The sequence below is a fragment of the Gallus gallus genome, chromosome 2 (genome assembly GCF_016699485.2).
Source record: "Gallus gallus isolate bGalGal1 chromosome 2, bGalGal1.mat.broiler.GRCg7b, whole genome shotgun sequence".
Taxonomy (NCBI): Eukaryota; Metazoa; Chordata; class Aves; order Galliformes; family Phasianidae; genus Gallus; species Gallus gallus.
This window is the reverse complement of record NC_052533.1, coordinates 75882052-75897281: the sequence shown is the minus strand read 5'-3', so window position 1 is coordinate 75897281 and position 15230 is coordinate 75882052. Positions and strand designations below refer to the sequence as shown.

The window sequence follows — 15230 nt, the reverse complement described above, 5'->3', positions numbered from 1 at the left end:
TGGTGCCTTCAGGCCACAAACCCACTGGATCTTGTCACTTAAGGAATGTGCTGTTTAGACCACACATGAAAGGAAACCTTCCATAAAAAGCCCACAACAAACGGTACAGCAGCAGTACAAGCCGTTTAACCTTCTGGTCAGTACTAGGGCAGTGCTTTAGCCTGGACTGAGTGGCCTCTTTGCAGCTGGTGGTTCCAGCTTTGGTTCGAGGTGCTCCCCAAAGAGCAGTACTGACAGCCTCTGCAGGACTTTGTTCTGTAAGAAGGTGCACCAGAGCTCCTTTCAAGTATAAGTGTTTTTGTGATTAAAAAAGTGATTTCTTCCTGCTATTCTCCCAGAAGAGCACACATTAAGGCACCATGCTGACTGGAGAGGGCAGAACTTGGAAGCATAAATGCCAGCGTACCACGTAAAATATGCACATTCACTGTTAAATCCGATGGCTCTCTGTGATTCTCAAAGCGTTCTTTTATTTTTTTAACCTTTAAGTTAATATCATAGTACCTGTCTCTCTTATTATCCAGGTTTCACATCCATACATGTTCAGATGGCTTGTAAGCCAGACTTTGAAGTCCTACCGCCTCCAGGGCAGCCGGGATTTCACTCCTGCTCTTTGCTTGCATGCCAGAGATTGTCCTTTCTATTGAGCCTACATGTATCCAGCACACAGAAGCTTCTGAAGGTCTGTCACTAAGCGACCTGTGGGAGGTCTTACATTCTGACAGCCCATGCAGTGGCAAAACCTTTTGTATTCCTGCCAGAGGAATAGTAACTAGTTTTCTTCCCTATTTCTGAGTGTAGGAAACAGTTTTTTTTTTTCCCCCCCAACAATTGAACCTTCTACTCCATTACTTTGAAGCCATCTTGCAGTGTCTTTCATAGAATCGTTAACATTGGAAAAGACCACTAAGATCATCTAGTCCAACCATCAACCCATCACCCATGCCCACTAATCCACATCCCTCAGCGCTGGAACAATACACAGTGGAAGGTAAGAGTGGAAGGTAAATTTGCTGATCATATATTTTTTCATGCTGTAGCCAGCATTTTTCTGCCCCTGCTAAGCTACTTGTGTAGGACCCAACTGAAGCAGAGGAGACAATCCAGAGGAGAGAAGGTTGTGTAGCTGTGAATCTAGTTATTAAAAAGTTACTGTAAAGTGACAGAGCAAATTCTTTCAATGTCATAAACAAGGCAGACTGCAGTGATTTGTACAAGCCAACTGTAAAGCAACTATATCGAGAATATTTCCTCAAATCTATATTCAAAGTCCAGTAAATAACATAAGATACAAACATGTCCACTCTTCAATTGTAGCTCGCTGTCTTCTGAAAACAACCTTTATGCTGCTGGTACCGCCCAATACAATTTGCATCCTACTGAGCAGTATAGTTACTACCACTGAAAGACTCCATATAAAAAAGCAGCTAAGAGAATTATTCTCAGCCACGTTCTCTTTGAAGTTACAGTTTATTTCTAGCCTTGATAGAAACTGACTCGATCACCAGTCAACTCAGACAAGAAAAAGGCCAGCTTGCAAATCAGGGGTAATGACTACAACCCAGCTGGCACGCAGGCATCCCTCCTCAGCTGTTGCAAACTACAGACCCACCCCTAATTAGCAGTCAGTGCTGATAAATGGCTTCAAAGAGCACTTTTTACACTGTAGCCCATGGATAAAGATCACAGTGATTGCTAAGCTTAAGGATAAGCAGTTTCAGGCAGCGAGGTAGTGGCAGTCCTATTTCAGTAGGACTTCATACCAAGGTATGCTTTTGTCTTTTGGTTGTAACACTGATGGTTAGTTTCATTTTGCTAAGAGATTCCTCTATGTCATTTTATGTACAGATGACTTTCTCACTGCTAGTAAGGTACAAAGCTGCACAAAAATAAATAAATGCTTTGCATCGTGCAAGCTCTCTGTAGTTTTATTTCTTGAATGCTTTCAGCTTAAGAACTTTCAGTTTAAGAAGTTTCTTGATTATGTCAAAGACAAATTTGAAATATAGTGGGAAAAAACAAGCAGAGAAACAAACAAACAAACAAAAAAACAACTAAGCCCTGCTTCAGAAAAACAGTAATGTTGAACACACAAAGCAGGAAAGCTATCTTGGCTACAGGTAAGGTACACAGAAAATAGATGAGTCTCAGCTTTTTCTGATGCTGAGAGTTGTGATTATGTTGGTAGAGAGTGAATAGTAATGGGAATGGAGAGCAGAGAAGACAGATCCAAAGCAGCTGCAAGCAGTCCAGTGAAAAAGCTTGGAGGTGGGACCTACTGGAGGAAGCAGTGGTAACACCTTGGGGCTCAGACCAGAAAAAATCTTAGAGAATAGATTTACACCCTCTACGTCTCCTGTCTTTCTTGGAGGTAAAAGACTCTGTTTACCTTCCTCTGCCCCTTCTCTCCCCTGTCTCTCTCTGTGTATGCCTGCAATGTTAAAAGTAGAGTAAATAGGCTTGGGTAGGGTTACAGTTATAGCTTCGTTTAATCTAATCAAGAGCTGAAGACAGTACAGTAAAAGCTTGGGCACTGACTAGCAGCATGAATGCATGCTTACACTCTGCAGCTTCAGGCTGTGATTGCAGTTGATTACAATGCCTGCAAACAGTAAAGAGTATTGTACGTAAGAGTTCTGCAGTTGAATGTTTTATTGTTTTGAAAGTAAGGATTTTTCTTGCAGAATTCTAGCAACTCAGCTAACTTGATTTTTCTCCCATATAGAATGAGTGCAGGATGATACTAAAGCCTTTTGTCATTTAAATGGCACTTCATCTGAGAAGTGATCACTTCAAAAATACAGGAAAAGAAGATAGAGGCAGAACAGTGGAATAATACAGAGAATATGGAGGTCTGAATAAATAAGGTAGTATTTATTACGGTGTTATCTCTGCATGAACACTAGCCTGAGTAGTTCTGAAGATATTTTAATCACTTGAAGTGATTTGAAGGGTTGTGCGATTAGGTAATGTATCTTCAACTGATCTGGCGTAGTGAAATTAGAAAGATGTTATTAAATATGTCAACTTACAGCTGTGTGAGAAACAGTACAGCTGTACTGGATCAGATGAAAGCTCCAACTATATTAGTGCTGTCTCCCTGCTCAGTGTTGCTTGGGTATGCCTAAGGAAAGGGCACAAAGGGAAGAAAAAGGGCAGAATAGACCGTGCCCTGGGGAAAGGGCATCTCTTGAGTTGCTGGCAGCTACAGATTTGGGCATTCCTCACTTAGTCAAGGCATTTGTAGAAGCATTGTCGATAGCAGTGATGCGCTGTTATCCCATGCAGCACTATTCTGTGCATACAAAATGCCTAACATTAGTGTTTTTCTTTTGCAATCCAATTGTGCATTAAAAACCCACCCCAAACCCTTCACTTGTACTTACTGAGAGCATCTCAGTCACCTGTGCTCACTTTCACGTGGAACCTTGTTTTTCTCACCTAGCAAATTCAGCATGCTGATAGAAGGTGCATTGAAAACTGTTGCTGTCAACAAGCCTGACAGAACACACCAAACTTACTGCAGCTGGGAAGGCAGTGCTCAAACTTCTCCTTAATCTCCTACTAAGTGCACTGTGTGCATCTGACTTTCCCAAAGGCTTGTAAAAGACTGTTCATGAAACTTTGTGTCAGATGCTGCACACGAGTTCTCTGGTTTTACAGAACTATCACCATTTGGTTTCTTCAAAGGCCCTAAAGCTCCTGGAAGCTATTTCCATTTATTCTGGTTGTTGACAGGGACTGCTGGACCTCAGAGACCCGCTATATAACACATTATGCTAACAAAGGCTGTTGTCATGCGTAGAGCAATCTGCAGGGTGCCGGATTGATTTGCTTTTAGGCACTTATGGAAAACCCTGCATCTCTTGGGACATTCACTGATAAATATAAGGATTAAAGAGTATCCTGGTGAGCTATGAACAATGGTATAACACTCTCAGACTTCAGCGCAACCTCCAGTTAGAAAAACACTGATGACAAAGACATGACTGTTCCTGAGGAAGAGGCTATGAAATCTAAAATGAATGTTTTAAAGAATGGGTTAGACATAACATGGTCTCATTCCAGATTGGTATAACAGATTTAAGCATGGGGATTTAACCAAGTGGGTGGAACGGTGAACCTGCAAAAGGGCCTTCTGTGTTGAAACGCAGTTCATAATTTTCCACTGCAAAACAACCACACAGATGTTTCCTATCACTTTTTGAACTTGATATGTTTTCAGAAGCGTGGCTGTCCAAGAAAGCTACGCGTGTGTATTGAAGGCTGCACCTTAACTAATTTACCCAATGTCGTCTTTATGACATCTCTCTGCACCTGATTTTTGCTGAGTTTCTATGACCATTTTATATACACCTTCCTTGAAGGACCTTGAAAATCGAGTCTTCTAAATTACTGTGCACTGAGATTTTTCTTAAACTTACTCTTGCATCTTCATGTTAAAGAATACAGCACTTACTTTTATTCTCCATTATAAAAATACAAAGCTGTGTGTTGTTAACTACTTGTACTGAAACTATGGAAATAGTTACTGTTAATTAGTCGCGCCTCTTTTCAGACTACATTTGGAATGTGTATTCTGTTGCATAGCTTTATTCAATGTACAAACAATTTCCTAATACCTCCTGAAGCATTCATTCCACCATGCAATCTCTCAGGTAGTCAAACAACATGAAAAATGTTCAGCAGGGTTCTTGCAGAGGAAGAAGGCCTAACTGTACATCAGTTTACACAAACAAAGGTTTTCATGTTCTACTGGGGGGCCAAACAACAACAAAATGCCTTATCAGAGAGGTATTATTCCTTGTTGATAGGAAATCAAATGCAAGTTTAAGATGAAATTAATCAAAAGAAACAACTTTTTGCCTTTTGAGATCAAGATGTTTCTATTCTTTTTTATTTAAAAGCACACTACTATTAACTGTCGAAGTTATCTGGAAACTGTATGGGAATTCCTGTTGTATGGTGTGAGAACAAAGGCCAGCAATACTGTCCTGTTCTGGGAGCTTGCTGCATACCAAATCCTGGCCCATGCCAGAAAAGACTTGCAGAACTCTCTCCTATCCTTTTCATATATCAGGTCAGAAAGCAGTTTCCACCCAGCCACTCCTGTTTTAGCAACTCCGAGGAATTTTAGAAAAGTCTTTCAAGATGAAGGAAGTCTGATCAGCCCAAAGGGAAGTATTTAAGTTTCCCACTGTGTGCTGTTGAGGTTTAGCACAGTGATCTGCTCTTGTAACTTGGAAATGGACTAAAAGTCAGTCCTTTTCTTGTGTAAGGTTTTCGAGACAAGACTTGGAAAAGCTCCACGGAAAACCTGCCCTCACCTCACATCTGACTCTGCTCCAAGCCAGAGGCTGGGCCAGATGAACTCTAGAGGACCTGCCAACCTGACTAATCCTGTGATCCTATGAAGCAAAAAGCCCCAGATCTGCGTGCAGTAAAAATGTCAGGGCACAGTTGCATTTGAAAGCTGTTTATCATAATAGTACTGATGTGAATTACCAGGACATTCTCTTACAGAAATTACCCCTCAGGCGCTTGCAAGTCAGTACAGATTTCTGTGAGCTCTCTTTTTCTGTAAAGCTGAAAACAGTTGTCATAAAATTTGTCAAGCAGCAGGGGGAGCAAAAGAATCCAAAACCTGCCTGCAGGAAAACTGTGACTTCACATCTTCTGACATAATTGGACTCTGCAGATTTAAGTCTCTCCCTGCCTTCCCCAACTTTCCTTACAATACAGAGTGATGGAGCACGCCATTCTTTGGAAACAAGGCTAGGTCCAGCAGCTGTATGATAATCAACTCTCTGACAGCATTAGCACGATGCCACAGATACTTCTCCCCCAGCTGCTGCTGAAAATACTAGGGTAGTATTTTCAGTTTTACAATTTAGTCATTTTCTTCTGTCTTAAGTTTTCTGCAGCACTTGCTGTTTCCTATCACGATTGCAGTGCCTGAACAGAAGCATGCTGCAGGGATGATTTTTGACCCTTCTATTTCTGCTTGCTCCAGTCATTTGTGAGAAAAGACCCTTTGTGTGAAACCTGAACAATCATGAAGGAGACATCAGTCTCCACCTCACTGCACCGAACAGAAATCCTTTGTTCTGGAACAAAGGCTCAGTGCAGTTCCACAGATGGGAGAAGGCCCCGGGCTCGCTCATGAGGATTTTATAAAGTCAGCCTCTGGTGGTCCAACATCTTCCTGAACAGGCAGGAATACTTCCATCCGTGTCTGAAATAATCTTTACTGGAGCAGGAAGCAAACCTGACCTTGAAAGGGTAAAAATCCTCAGCCAGTATTTCTGCCAATACTTCATTTCCAAGTGGTTATTTTTGTGCCAGCAGCCTGAAGATGAAAAAATATCTGGGAGTTCCAAGGTGGGCAAAAATCAAAGCGGTGAAAATGAGGTCATTCACTAGATGTATTATTTTAAAAGCTGTCCTTGGCATCCATATAATAGCTGATTGTAAAGTAAAAAGAATGTAGATTTAGTCTTCAAATTTAACGCTTGGTTTTTTTTTTAATGTAAGAATCTTAGATGGGATGTGTGATAGCTCCTCAGTATAATGAGGCTGTAATGAAGCCATTGATAAAATAAGACAGGGGAGTGTGGAGGAAATCTATTCCTCTTTTCTTTTATTGCTCTTCGTTGTATACTCATTAGAGATAATGACAATGAACCCAGTCACCCAGAGAAATTCAGACACTGGCACTGGCAGCAGCTGGGGCTGCATCCTCTGAGAGAGAACTGCTTCTTACTGTGACTTTTCTTCCTGCGGTTTTTACTGCCCTGGTTCTATTATCCTGTGACTTCAATAAGGCCCAGTTGCAGCCTATGGTAATAAAGCAGTGAAGAGACATATGATGAAGACAGCCAATAAAAGACAGGAAAAAATGAACGAACCTTGAACACAGTGGCTTCTGCACTGGCTTAAACTTTTAGCTGGCTTTATATCCTACTGGAAGCTGCAGGTATATGGAGTGGCAGCAAAACAAAAACTATGTGGAAAGTTAAATAACACTGTGCAGAACTTCAGTTCGGAAGAAAACAGAGTTTGTAATATTTCTTAAAGCCAGTCACTAACCATGACTAAGCCCTGCTTTGTCACAAGAAGATACTCATGAAAGCAAGCAATAAAATACAGGGCAACGACTGTCCAGAATGGAGGGAAACACTGTAGTGGCTGTTCAGCAATATAAGGGGAAATTAATAACTCTCATAAGCAGAAAAGAAGATATTTAAGGAAAATCTCCTGCTGAGTAGAGTTGTAAGCATGACAGGGGAGGATGAACTACTGCTTTAATCTGAACAAACAGGACAATGTGCTATGAAGTACAGTCGCTATAGATTTTGTGCAAGGGGAACGCAGATAGGCAATATTAAACCATGATTTGATGTTGTGTGATGCATTTAAAAATGTCAATTATCCTTCAAACTATCTATAGTCACACTCAAATTTCTTAACAAACAGAAAAATACTCTTGCTCACATACTCTTGCTCAGCTTTAGAAAGCACCAAAATCACAGAATCACAGAATGACGGGGTTGGAGGGGACCTCAAGGATCACGAATCTCCAACCCCCCTGCCACAGGCAGGGTCACCAATCTCCACACTTAATACTAGACCAGGCTGCCCAGGGCCCCATCCAACCTGGCCCTGAACACCTCCAGGTTGTGGACCTCTGATAGCTATGTTGTAACATAAAAATACATGTGCTTGTATATAATTCCATTATATATAATTAAATATACTAGATATGTATTCATAATTACATGCCCTATAAGATGAATAGAACTGACAGTTTATGACAATTTATGCTGCTGTGCTACCAGTTGTGAGTGCTGGAGAGCTGACACAATGCCTGTTTGTTACCTTTCTGAAGGGGTTCCTAACTTATAGCAAATGAAAACAGACAGTTGCCTATAGTACCTCCTTGAACTACAGGCGCTCATCAGCAGGAGCCCTTAGAAATCAGTATGTACTTTTCTCCATCAGAAGACTATGTTCAGATATGAATGTAACTATCACACTTGATTTTTTAAAGAATGAAACATTTTGTTATAGAATGCAATAAGTGTCCTAATGTATGATATAGAATGTAATATTACAAGTATTACATTTTAAAGCTATCATTAGACTCCTCAAGTATGAACAAACCGGGCTGTAAAGTAAGTAACATCTTGACATGTATTGACACACACATTTTCAGCTCTAGGGCTCACACATACCAGCCAGTAAACCATCCAGCCATTTGTTTTCAAGTATATTACATTTAAACCTTCAATACCGTGTAGGTGACCAGACATAGAATTTGGTAGTCATGACTCAACTGCTGTAGATCAGTCTGTACAACTTACGTGTCTAAGCCTTCAGGTTAGTTGAAACTTCCAGGCAATTTCTCCAAAATAAAAAACAGATCTAGTATTTTCACTAGTTTGTGATTGTTATCAAGTACTTCTGAAATTTGTAAGCTTTGCACAAAATACACATACATGTGTGAGCGTAAAAGTGAAAACTTTCTTCCCACTATCTTTTAGCCTCTTGGAATGGAATGGAAGAACCAAAGATCAAGCTTAAACATCTGAACTGTGTTTCTTAAGTAGTGTCAGCTAATTAAATATAACAAAGCATTTTTATGTGATCACCTTCTTTCTTTAATCAACCTAATTATTTCTGAAAACAGCTACTTTTCCTCTTTGTCTGTAACTGTTTGTCCATTAACAAAGATGCAAAGCAGCACTGACATCACTTTTACAGTAGCACTGGTGCTACTAAGCCTAAGCTGTAAAGTCCATTGAGCTGTTTCTAATAAAATAAACATTAAAACTGCTCAGTACTCCTCCTGTGCGTTAACTTGGTGACAGACAATGGACATGGAGTGGTGCATTCAGCCTGCTACCCTCAGCACTGGTAAGGGAAAAACTGGTAATACATACAGTGCTTGAAAATCTGAAGATGCAACTGGCAGTATGTTCTTGCATACACCTTATTTAATAGAAATCATGCAGCTAATTGGAACTGTTGTTTGAAAATGCGTCCTTAAAGCACATGGTCTGTCCCAGCTGAGGCTGCTTGAAGAGGAAGCTGAACTGAACAGTGCAGTTCTCTAACAAACACTCTATGAAATGATTTCCTCCTTTCCAGTGTTAAAAAAAAACAAAACAATAAACAGAACCGGCAGCCTATACTGTTTAGGAAAACTGACAGAAACTTTTGTGTCATCACAGAAGACCTACTTTAAAAGAGTTCAACTGTGAAACGGGGACAGGATTTAAGGGAAAAAATAAAAAAGAGAGAGAAAGTTACGTGGCATCAGCTCAGGCTTCAGGCTACCCTGGAAAACCCCTGAATTATGCACTGTCACATCCGAGTTCAGAGACACTGCTGCTATTCTGAGAAAAATCCTTGCTGAAGACAAGTCCATTTGCTGTTACTACTGCTGCGTAAGCCAGAGTTGCCTTAAATAGCTCACTTGTCACATAGCCTCTAGGCACATCTCACAAGGGAACGCTCTCCTCAACAGAACAAAGTTTTTCTGCAATGGAAAAGTGCAGTAATTCAGCACTTGGAAAAATTATTTGGAGATTTCTGCATTGTACTTAGACCGACACATCTCACAACTGCAGAATGTGTAGTACAAATGCCCTAGTTTTCATTCTCAGGGGCCCATGTCTTCGGTTGGTTTACATTGTGTACAATGGCTGACTTCTAGGGTCATCTAAACAGGTCTAGCATTGAACCAAAATGTTCAGCTCTTCGACAGCCTTATCTAGCAATGGCAGCAAGATCGGCATTTGGCGCAATATCTCATTTATAGACAAAAGCATTTTTGCCAAAGCGTCCCATGACGATGAAATAATAAACAAATACAAGCAGCATTATCCACACTCTTTAAGCCAAGAGAAAATTATCAAGTATGTCTTATTTTCTAAAATCAGAACCACTCAATTTTATGGGCAAGACTCTTCAGCTGAGTCCCTCCCCTCTGCTATATAGATTGTACATTCAATTACATAGCTGCACAAATTATGACTGTTGGAAGGAATCGCTGCTTGCTTTCAACTAAAACCACATCAGTATGGCTAATCGTATCAGCTCTTTTACATATGGGTAGTCTAATGACTTCTGATTTCAGCCTTTAAATAAAATGGCATATCTAGACTTTTTTTTTTCACCAAGCAATACAACTAACTTCCATTTTTTAAAAAGGCAGCTTTAACACCAGCCTGGAGCTTCAAAATCATGAGACATTCCTTACGTAGACACTTCTGCATGCTGCCCAGTTAACTCGGGAAGGCTCAAGTACAGCCTTTCAGATCCTATGAACATTTTTAAAACAAAACCAAAGTTCTGTTTCTTAATAGAACTATGCATGTTATTATACTCTGGACCAGCACTGTCACTGTCAAGGGTGTAATAACATACTTGCTTGGTTTGGAGTATGTCTTGTGCAGACATGCCTTGTGCAGGCATGACTAGTCCATGGAAGGAGATGGGATATTTTTCTTCCAAGTATATGAAATAGGTCTTCAATGACTGGGAGGTTTCACAGGGTTTTACACTGGGAAAATACCTTCCTGCATGATTGCTGCTCATACTAAAAGTTTGACTACTACAATAGTTAATGGAATTTTCTCATCTTTCCATCTTCTGGAAACCTTCTATAGATCATCCAGTGAAGAATGGATTCATACAACATGTCTAAGCGTTTGTCTTGTTTTGACCTCCTGAACAACCTTGAAGTGTGTCCATTACAATTATCCATTACACTCAATCCATCACATACAATCCATTACAATAGAGTCTTGCCAGGAATACAAAATTACTGATGATCATGAGAACTCAGCTACAGTGGCCATCTGATCTAGCTGCAACAGAAGGAAATTTGAAGTCCAGTTCCTTACAGTCTATGGTACATGGTAACTTGACTCATAGCTCCACTGAGCTTGATGTGCTGAAGCATTTGTGACTTCTGGCCCTTGAATCAAACAGTCTTTAGAGCTCATGTGTCTATTTTTCCTCTCTGTCTACTGACAAGCAATCCTAAGAATTTATCACTAGTAGGCAAAAATAGAGACAGGACAGAAAAAGCTATGGACCTCAGAAGTGTTTCTGGAATGTCAATGAGGACAAATCTCTCAGGATGAGCTTATGAAAGAACTACCCTTGAGACCTATTGAAATGCATCCAGAGGGGGGCCGCAAAAACGATCCAAAGGATGGAACACCTCTCCTGTGAGGACAGGCTGTGAGAGCTGGTGCTGTTCAGCCTGGAGAAGAGAAGGCTCCAGGGAGACCTAAGAGCAGCCTTTCTGTATCTAAAGGGAGGCTGTAAGGAAGAAGGGAACGGACTCTTTAGCACAGTCTGCTGTGATAGGACAAGGGGAAATGGTTTCAAACTGAAAGATGGGATATTTACATTGGATATAAGGAAGAAGTGTTTTTTTTTTTTTTTTTTTTAACAATAAAAGTAGTAAGGCACTGGAACAGATTGCCTAGAGAGGTAGTGGATGCCTCATCCTTGGATACACTCAAGGTCAGGCTGGATGGGGCTCTGAGCAACCTGATCTAGCTGTAGGTGTCCCTTGTTCATTGCAGGGGAGTTAGACTGGATGACCTTTAAAGGTCCCTTCCAAATCAAGCAATTATGTAATTCTATGATAATTATGGAGAACTTTTGAAAAAAAATCATGTAACGTTAAACAACAAAATCAGTGATTAAAGGTTACTCTGCAGTGAGTGGTACTGATAATATGAGAAGATACTAAAATTCAAGTAGATTAAGTGCCCAAAAGATTCAAGAAAATAATCTGTTCAGAGATTGCTCTCTATAACTACCTGAAGGGAGGTTGTAGTGAGCTGAGGGTCAGCCTCTTCTCTCGTGTGACTAGTGATAGGACTAGAGGGAATGGCTTCAAGCTGCGCCAGGGAAGGTTCAGGCTGGACGTTAGGAAATACTACTTCTCTGAAAGGGTGGTCAGGCACTGGAATGGACTGCCCAGAGATGTGGTGGAGTCACCAAGCCTGGTGGTGTTCAAAGAGCATTTGGATGTTGTGTTGAGGGACATGGTTTAGTGAGAACCATTGGTGAAGGGCGAATGGTTGGTCTGGATGATCCTGTGGGTCTTTTCCAACCTTAGTGATTCTATGATCCTATGATTCTACGGCTTTCAGATTGAAAAAGCATTTTCAGAAAAATGTATAAAGAAGAAAGCTTATCCTTTGTGATCTTTTCCTTTGTGATCTCTGGAAACACCAACAGATCTCAGGGGAGGTTCCGGCTATAGAGAACATCACCATGCATGGACCTCATATCTGCTAATGACTGTCATGGAAACTTCGCAAGTCCAAGCAAACTGGTGGTGGCTTGACTGGGTCCCAGTACCATGGTTATCATCTAAACTGTTTTTTTCAGTATACCCATCCATTCATGCTGTGTGATTTTTGTTCTACGATTATCATTTTGTTGTGGCTTGTGCAGAAATACTTTTCTTAAAGATGTAGTGTGTGAATGTGTGCAAGCCGGTCATCTGAAAATACTGCAGGTTCAATAAAACTTCATCCTTAAGCCTAAACACAACCCAGACTTGTGATCCGCAGATACTTGTATCTGTGTTACTTCTCATTTAAGATGAAAAAGCATCCCCTACCAGCCATCATTCAGAGGAAATCTCAACAGTCAACTCATGTGATTTTCCTATCTCTTAAATTCCACAACAATCTCCAATAAACTGGCAGCAGGCACGGACTTCATCTGGCACTCTCACAGCATCTGCAGTCATTTAGTAGTCTGCTGTACCTGCACCCAACTGCAGGCTTCACACATGAATTAAAAAAAAAAAATCCCAACCAGTCTCTGATTTCCTACCTCTAATATTGCAAATACGTGGCAATGTACCACATTACAGATTTAATTAATAGAATACCATAGTGTAACCTACCTGATAAGTTGATATTTTTAAGAGCATGAGCGAAACTGAGCAGATAAAATAAAATAAATCTGTGATAATACCTTTCAATTGTTTGGTCATTTTTGTTATAAAGCTATAAAAATCTAATGGGAGGTTTGAAGAGGACTTAAATGAAAAGGCTGATAAATATTCCCTATAATATCCAGGCCTTCAGTTATTGCTATGGATTTCACCCCCCTTTATGCTTTTTTAATGCTAGTGTAGATATTTCTAACTGTAATATCAGAATTAATCTCTCTAGATGGAGTACAATCACTCACACAAACCTAGCAAACTACAGAATTCAGCTGTTAGTCCTTGCAATTCTTCCCAGCATAGACATGACTTCAGATCCTTTCATCAGTGTCAGCACCATCTCTGAGGTTTCCCTTGTTAGCTCATTTACTAGTCAACTTGTATGCATGTAGCTCTAGTGTGGAAGACTAGGACCCTGTGAGGCTGCAGGGAATAGCTATGGCAGTTTCAACATATGCTGCCTTTCCCATTATTCACAGTCAACCTTGAAAGTCAGGGGATAGGCTGCCAATCCCTACTGCATAGGACAAATGCATTTTTTCATTTTGCTGATGAGCCAGTTACCAGAAGTTTTGTTCATTGAAAAAAAGAGAAAAAAAGAAAAGCAAATCTCTGATATCTCCTTGAATGTGGCAGCCAACTTGAAATGAAAATAACAAACAAAATAACTCTAGCCCTTAAGATATCTACTCTGAGTTAATCAATGCTGATTTTCTTAGTACTCTAGTACTACGATCACCTCCAGATAAAAGCAACACACTTAATAAGAAAAGTCACGTTTTTTTTTTACTACTGGTGCTTTTAATGCTAGGTATAGGAGATAAGTTTCTGGTTTAGAGGAAAGCCAGACAGGTGAACAAAGGTTTCTTACCGTTAAGGACAAAGCCATGCAAACAAAAGTGAACTTCTTGATATGTGTCGCTGTGACGGTGCTATTGGTGTTCACCAGTTTATTGCTGGGGTTATTCTAGGGTAGGAGAAAGAGATAATAAGCATTAGCTTGGCTCCAGACTACTGAGAAGCTGACGGCACCCATGGTCATTGTGCTGCATTTGACTGTGTGCACATATGTCTTTTTTTCCTTGCTTGCTTTTCAATCTAGAGCTTTCTGAGTACTGCGCAGCACCACAGAATATTTTCTGCTGAAAGTGACAGTAACTGCTCCTATGGTCACTGAAGGCTGAGTAGCATCCCTGGTTTTCTAAAGAGTAAGTCCTATTTAAGACATTCAGCTTTAAAAAAGAATGGTAACTCTTTCTAAGAAAACTTCATGTGATTTTTTTTTTTTACTTAGTTTAAAATTTGTAGCAGGTTTTCACAGGAGAAATGGGATTCCATTCATTTTTACTCCAGAGTGATACCAAATCCATGCATGCTTGTAAGTACCCTTACTGATTCAGTTAACCAAGGAGGTAATATAAACAAAGCTCCTCGAACAGCTGGCTCTGCTAATGCAGTTTAATGAACAGAACATAATTAGGACGATTAGATGTTCCACCTTGAACATGGGCTCTGTACTCAAGTACACACGGCAGTGCAGTTTTGCTTAAAACAACAAAAACCCTTCCCCAAATGTCTAATGCACCAAATGAAGCTGAAGATTTAAAATTGCCCTCAGGGAACACGTTGAAACAAACTAAATGATCTGTGAAAGAACAGGAGGAGACATCAAAAGCAGGGCACCATTAGGTGCTCTATAGCAATAGGGTGTTGAATCATGTACTGCATTTACCCTGGGGCTGTTTGAGATACACTCGCCTGTTACCAATCTGGTAAGAGAGTGGGGAGATGTAGTACCATACTTATTCATCCGTGTGTATCTCACATAGAATACGGGTATCTGTCACATGGTCATCTTGCCTTACTGAAGTGACTTGTAAGAGAAATAGGAACTAGCACAGACACATCTTGGGGATGAACAAAATGAACGTGAGCTCTGTGAAGGGCACACCATTATACATACATTTGAGTAGTTAATGGAATTTTGCGATTTAAAGATTTTGTAGCAATGAGTACAGTGATGGCACGTTGACAGCCTTACTGTCTCAATTAAATATCTACTTGGAAACTTGAGCATGGGAGAATTCTTGACCCTTGATTGGCAAGCCAATCTCCAAAGCAGGAAGCTACCATCAAGCCTGCTCTTTTGGGGTACACGTTATGAAAACGTTCTGTAAATATTTTCTTTGTGAGTATACCCTTATTTCTTGTGTTTTTGAAGAATATTTTGATATTGTTG

At 40.3% G+C, this 15230-nt stretch overlaps 1 protein-coding gene across 2 annotated transcripts in view; it reads right to left on the bottom strand.

Annotated features, from left to right (window-relative positions):
• ANKH (ANKH inorganic pyrophosphate transport regulator) overlaps positions 1-15230 on the bottom strand; it is a 100325-nt gene that overhangs the window by 13155 nt on the left and 71940 nt on the right. For both annotated transcript variants that reach the window (NM_001012562.2, XM_046924434.1), the window contains exon 8: positions 13863-13958. In NM_001012562.2, coding sequence (NP_001012580.2) covers positions 13863-13958 — 96 coding nt within the window. The remainder of the gene's footprint in view (positions 1-13862; positions 13959-15230) is intronic.